Below are 7,128 nucleotides of genomic sequence, written 5' to 3' on the forward strand. Positions count from 1 at the left end.
GTCGAACTACTGCACAGCTATTCTAGTTCCCGAAACAGAGTGGTATAATTCAATATCAGCAAACGAACTGGAAAAAGTAGTGTACATACACGCTTTCTGCAAGTCATTGACTAGAGAGTTGACTTGCAGCGTCAACCCAAATTTAAACCGTACAAGACTCTGAATTGCTTTGTAGATGAATGAAATCAAACAATATTACGCTTAGTGACTTGAATCAAATGAATGCAAGGTTACCTAGATTTTCTTTTTTCAATCTTTCCTGTCATTTATACTTACAAACACAGACTGTATGAATCGAGAATCTGGTTTCTGGAAACGAATGGCGACGTTTCCGTTTGTTTGCTGGTTTTCCTGTTCTCCAATAATTTCAGGATGCAGTATTCGAAATAGGGGAGGTAAGTTTACTTTATTAACATCAAATTTCTAAAACTGACATTTGGAATATTTTTCATTGAATGTAGAAGTCGAAATGTCATATTTCGTTTAAATAAACATGCTTAAATTTGTGAAAATGCTGAAATGTCAGTGACTGTGGAACGGATAAACAAAAGAGACATTCCATTCGACGACGTACGTTTAGCGACATCTCCTACAATAAATAGTAGCACCTGAGAGATAAAGGTCAAAAGGTATGACCTCGCAGAACGAACCATGTGAACGGAAAGATCCATACGTGATGATGGGTAAGGATCTCATCTCACCTCCGTGAGGATCTTTGGAGGAGTGAGGTCTGTTGGCCGTTGTGGCCAATAGTTCGATTCTAGGTAAGAAAAGACAATCTTAGCTTACAGGTATTACTTGCTTATGAGATGCCAGTGAAAATAAGTTACAGAAAATGCATGTTTTTAATCGCTGCGTAGAAAGATCTGTGTACACCATCTCAGCATCTGGTTTAATAGCTCCGCATGCATGCAGGTGCGTGTGTTGTTCACGGTTACGGCTCTGGAGGCGTAGCCATCAAGGAAGCGCTGCGTACCGTGCTGTGTGTTCCCGGCGTTACGCCGGGAACACACAGCACGGTACGCAGGGCTACCATCAAGGCAGCAGTCGCCAATCCCGAGTTCTGAGTTGCATTAGGGGTGCTATAAAAAACGTGACATTAGTGACATTGAAAGCTTTTCGTAGTTACTGCCTTGCGGCAGCAGCTGTAACTTTTGATAGCTTTCAGTATTTCCTTTTCATATCAGCCAATGTTGTACATACAGTGCAGCCTGTACCGTAGACCATCGAGAAAAACAATACTCATTGTAGCATAGCCTGTAGGAGCGAGCCTACTGTCTATAATATTAGAGACTACATTACTTGTTGACAGTTACAGTTCGAATGTCAATAATAACGGAGTGTTCACTTTGATTGGCAATCAGAAATAGGACGTGTCAAGATGACCTTTGGAGTTGAACAAGAACTGTAGTGTTGATATACAAAAGAAAATCTGTGAAGCCCCGCAACAACTTTCATCAAAAGTTGTTGCTGCAGTTTCGCAGACCCTCAACTCCCCTTGAAAAATTTTGTGTTTGGGAGGTGGGGCACAAAAAATTTTCAAGGGGAGTTGCAGGGCTACAAAACTGCAGCAACAAAAGTTGAAGCTACTGGTGCTGACCTTCAGATCAACAGTTGTGATTGTCAGTAGTAACACTACAAAAGGAGGATGCAGCAAAATTAATACCGGTATAATGTTTTGAAGGAATGTTGGTGAGATGCAATATTTTTGTCTGGTTGGCTCTCATGGGTAACATGATGTGTAAAGTACCGGTAATAGAAAGAACGTGCATCATTACCCAGTCTTCATATATTTAAAGTATATCCCTTGCTCCTTGGTGCCCTGATAAGGCAACATCTCACTCTCAGACTGTCTTCCTGGAGAAAGCACCAAAGATTTAGAGCGCTTTCAATAGACAATGGACAATTAAAACACTGTTCTTGGAGAATCAATAGTGTTGACAGTTTAATTTTGTTTGAAGTGATGAAGACAAGTAAAAGTTTGTAATTTCACTTCCGATTAATGAAATCATTAAAATTTTATCTTATTGACAAAAATTTGTTTTTACAGGATGACTTTCTGGACAAGACTTCTGATACCCATCACCATGTCTACAGTTGTTGCCTTGGTAACATGGTTCATAGTGAGCAATAGGAGAAGACAGCACAGTGAGGATGATGATGGCAGCACCAATCAGAAGTCTCCACAAGATGACAAGGTGTTAAGCAAAAGTTACAATGTCCACCAAGTTCTGCAGAAATCCATCGAAATAGTGGTAGTTGAGTCCAAGGCACCGACAGAGAGAATGATAGAGTTGATAATAAATGCCATATATTCAAGTGGAATAAAGGTAATTTCAAAAATTAAATTTTAAGTGTACCTAGTCTCATATGTTAATCGTATGACATGTAGGGTACTTGTACTGCTTTAACGTTTGGAGAATTATGTATAAGTACAAATCTCAATACAATTGATTTTTATGCATCTTCTTTTGAAAAGAATGGTCAGTGGCATAGGTCATAACAGAATGTTCCTGCTTAAGTTTGCATCAAAAAAGCTGTTATTTCTGTGTTAAAAAATTTACTTTAATTTCAAATTTGCCCAATAGGTCATTGGACTTGACTGTGAATGGGTTGCTCAAAATGGTCAGCCAAATGCTGTGTCTCTGTTACAACTCTCTTGCCTTGACTATTGTTGTCTGATAAGGCTTCACAAAATCAAGGACTCCATTCCTGAAAGCTTGCGAGTGTTGTTGGAGGACAAAAGGTGAGTGATCTTATCCTCTCAGTCTTAAGATACCATACCATGAATAGTGGACTGAAATACTATAAGGTATACCAGGCAAGTTCACATTGATGTTTGGGAAAATAGGAAGATGCTTGTGACATCAACATTAAATATTGTCTATCAAGACTGCCCTCTAGAGTTCAGTGTGCACTGGATTCAGTGGAAGAAATTGTACACCTTTAGCACATCAAAACAGCAAATTTCATCTTGTACCAACTTATGCATTGTAATTTAACATTTGTTAACTTGACTTTTTTGTTTTAGTGTGCTGAAAGTCGGAGTAGGTGTAATGGAAGACAGCAAAAAACTTCACAGGGACTATGGATTCAACGTGAAAGGATGTATTGACCTGAGAACAGTTACCTTCAGGCACAGGCCTGCTTTGAAAAGGACAACCAATGGAAGCTTAGCTGATCTTTCTTTCGCCATTCTGTCTAAACAACTAGACAAGGACAGCCGTTTAAGATGTGGAGATTGGGAAAGAGTTGAACTCAGCCAGAGGCAGGTTTACTATGCCGCAGAAGACGCCATATCATCATTGAAAATCTTCCTTGTGGTAACTGTAGATAAACTTAACTTGACACTGGCACAGTTAGGAAAAGATAGAAACTGGATAAGAGCAATGAGTATGTGCCAAGGCATTATTGATGAGAAATTCAAAGCAAAGAAAGGTGGACCGAAGAATACCAGGAAAAATCCTGGAAAAGTGACACCGAAGTATACTGAAATGGATGTAAACTCCAAAGCTTATTCTGCGAGAAAGGGACCTCTGTATCATAACTGTCAGTTGCAGGCCCCAGATGGGCAGCTTCTGTGCACCTGTGATAGGAAGAAAGCAGAATGGTATTTGGCTAAGGGCATTGGCAGTGTGGTCAGTGAAGAACCCTTGGTCGTGCGGCTGAAGTTTGAACCAGCTGGAAGACCTGGATCTGAAAGGAATTACTATTTAAAAGAGAAGGAAAACCAGTGTGTAGTTTGTGGGGCCAATAAATCTTATATTAGGAAAAATATTGTTCCGCATGAATATAGAAAGTAAGTGTACCCTCAGTAAGTCTCTCTCACAGCCCCTCGTCTGCTAAGCAGGTCTATCCTCAACAATATGGTGATGCGCCCTCTTTCTAGCAAGCGAGGCTTACCAAGCCAGCCAGGTTATGGTGTAGCGGAACCTTGCCGGCTTCTTCAGCTCAACTGCTGAGGGCAGTATAATTATGGTCAGAGGCGTAGCTGGCAAGGGTCTGTGAGAGAGTCTAACCTTTATATGCAATATTGACTAAAGATTGTTTAGTTTCATCATCATTTGTTCTCCCAATGTCAATACCTATGACCACAAATAATTATCTTATTTTCATAAAATATTGACTATGTGTTGTCTTTACCCATGTGCTGTAACTCAGACTTTTTCAATTACACCTCAGGCATTTCCCAGCAAATCTGAAGGAACACTCCTCACATGATGTTGTGTTGTTGTGTTTCACTTGCCATCAACATAGTTCAGCCTATGACAGTACCATGAGGAAGAAAATGGCCGACAAGTACGATGCTCCTTTACCGAATCAAGAAAACAGCCGTTTCCATGATGATCCTATCAAGGTGAAGGTGAGGTCAGCAGCCAGGGCGCTGAAGTTCAACAAACACAAACTCCCAGATGAGAGACTTGCTGAGCTTGTGAAAACTGTACAAGATTTTCTCAGTGTTGACACACTGACTGATGAACTAATTGAGGAGTGCATCACACTTGATGCAAAAATTTCAAATGACGATTACATTTCACACGGTGAACAAGTAGTTAGACTGGTTAGTCAAAGCAACGGTGGGCTACTGGAGTTTGAGAAGCAATGGAGGCGCCACTTTGTCAACACAATGGAGCCAAAGTTTCTTCCAGAGTTGTGGTCAATAAATCACAGAGACACAGATGCAGAGGAGTACAGCAAGAGGAAACATGGTGTGGATGGTCTGACACACAGGACTTCTGATTCTTAACTTAAGAATTTGATAGCAACAGTTAATTTTGGTGCAAATTAAGATGAGATCTTGTTAACTGCCACAAAATAGAGATGGCGGTACTACATACAGGTACTGCCATGATACAGAGCGATGTGAACTTACGTGATTGCAAATTAGGGTGCATCAGTCCAATCAAAAACGTAGTAGTAATTGTGTTGATTAAAGGCACATGAGCTGCAACTTTTGGCATGTTTTCATGATTTTATAATTAGATTAAAATAAGTTCATAGAAATGTTCTCACTCAGAGATGTTTATTCAAGTATAATTATCCCCTAAGTAGGACTGCATGGGGAGGTTTCAGTAAGACAAGTTATAAACGGGTGCCGCACCCAAATATGACCACCTCCATGCAACTACATGATAAACAGTGTAAATACTAGTAGTGTATATACACATTTAAATCTTTACAAATACAACATGTTGCAACCAACTGAAAGGACAGGAAAGGGATTTAAGCCAGGAAAGGGATTTAAGCCACTTTGACAAAAAATTCTCCGTTTTTCACCTAATATGGCAAGATTTCAAAAATTGTGGGAAATTTAACACAAACAAAACTCTGTTGATTTCTTGCCTCTTCTGCAACAAGCAAATGTTGTTGAGGCATAAATTAATGACTATATTGTTGAATTTGCATATTGCAATGAATATCTGAGAGAATTGAAGGTGCCTTAAGGTTGGACAAGTTTCACAGAGTTGCAGCTCATGGGCCTTTTAAATAGTATAGTCAGTGTTTTTGTTAAGGGTGATATACAGGTGAATGTTGCTGGGTCCCTAGGTCATTTGACTATGGTTCCCATTGGTATGTCAATGCAATTAGATTAGGGGACAGAAATGTTACCGTGGGCTCCCAAATAATTCATGAATGTTACATAACCATAGCAAAACACTGCACAAAAATGTCTGATTGAGATATTTTTGTTTTGGGTGGCAGCAAAACGTTTATTGGTATCATCTAGCTACTGTAGCTGACAAATGACATTGAAGTTCATTAGCAGTGAACCTGTTGAATATGAGTACTGGTTACAAATGTAGCAAATAACAATTGTCGTGTATGGTATCATAGTGAACATTACATAACGTTGTGCAAAATTGAACTGTTTTCTTCATGTTGCTATTGAAATTCATGTGACTTTTTCAATCGTCCTGAGAAGTTTTAATTTGCATCTAAACATGACGTAACTCAAAAATCTCTTCCTAGAGTTTACACTTCAAACTGGAACCTTTACATCAAGGTTTCAACCTGTCTTCCTATGTTACATTTTATGTGGTGGAGTGATACAGTAATCATTTTTCAAGTTTCAAAGACGCAAGTTCAATAGATATTGTACAGTGTCTTTCCACAACAGCTTTTGAAGAGGTTTAGGTGCCGTGAACGAAATCTCCAATCATGTAGGACCTAAATGGCCATGAGTACAAAATTGTTGTTTTAACTCGAAAAGACATTTTATGGACCAAGATTAAGATGAAACAATTATTCTTTTAATTGAAAATTGTGTATTTTAAAATGTGCAATCATAAGCAATGCCCTTTCACCTATTCTGTCATATGTACCCTCAGTCTGATAAGTACATTTATCTTGATGAAATCCCACATAGAAGTTTGAGTCATCTTTGTTAATGTCCATTGTTTAGAAAAAGCGCATTATTTATTGATTATTATTTTTATCAAAAATATTCATCAACTTACTTTGATTGGTACAGTATAGTAACAGAAACGTGAATTCCTCCATCCCCAGACAATTTTGCTCATCTGAAAATCATTGTGACCACCCCCCTCCCAAGGTCTAATGGTCCATCCCTTAATTGACTCTTTCACAGCCCCTCTATCCTCAACCAGATGATGATACGCCCTCAACGGTCTTTCTAGCAAGTGAGGCTAAGCGAGCCAGCCAGGTTAGTAGGGTAGCGGAACTCTGATTTGCCAGCTCGCCTGGGCCGAGCTTGGCTTGGCTCACCTGCTGAGGGTGATATATGGTCTGAGGTGAAGCCGGCGAGGGGCTGTGAGAGAGGCTAACAACTAAACTGCAGGTTATGTGTGTGGGATCCATTATCTGTTAGTCATTTTCAGTTTCTTACAGCTGTTCTTACTCGTAAACTTTGAAATACCACTCATTACATACCACTAGTCTATTGCTTACATATGTACCACTTTGTTAATATCATATAACCTGTTCACGGTCACTCCACCAAGTGACTGTGACTTGATACAAGAAAGTAAAAGCCAAGGAACTAATCAGGTTGTGATTGGTATGTGCAATATGGAAAAATAATTATTCTTTCAGCTCAACCAATATATACTGTTGTGTGTGTACAATTTTTTAGTACATTTGATTTCTTCTTCCTGAGACAAAATGCCG

At 39.3% G+C, this 7,128-nt stretch overlaps 1 protein-coding gene across 2 annotated transcripts; it reads left to right on the plus strand.

Annotated features, from left to right (window-relative positions):
* The first annotated feature begins 616 nt into the window (after positions 1-616).
* LOC139116012 (exonuclease 3'-5' domain-containing protein 2-like) lies at positions 617-6,809 on the plus strand. Of its 2 annotated transcripts, none has more exons than XM_070678506.1 (5): positions 617-764; positions 2,051-2,330; positions 2,589-2,746; positions 3,032-3,799; positions 4,183-6,809. In XM_070678506.1, the coding sequence occupies exons 2-5, from the start codon at positions 2,052-2,054 to the stop codon at positions 4,745-4,747; spliced, it is 1,770 nt and encodes a 589-aa protein (XP_070534607.1). In that variant the 5' UTR covers positions 617-764; position 2,051; the 3' UTR covers positions 4,748-6,809. The 2 variants fall into 2 exon arrangements, with proteins under 2 accessions (XP_070534607.1, XP_070534608.1); XM_070678507.1 differs by lacking the exon at positions 617-764 and adding an exon at positions 1,331-1,668.
* Positions 6,810-7,128: the final 319 nt, after the last annotated feature.

This window comes from Ptychodera flava, chromosome 17 (genome assembly GCF_041260155.1).
Source record: "Ptychodera flava strain L36383 chromosome 17, AS_Pfla_20210202, whole genome shotgun sequence".
Lineage (NCBI taxonomy): Eukaryota > Metazoa > Hemichordata > Enteropneusta > Ptychoderidae > Ptychodera > Ptychodera flava.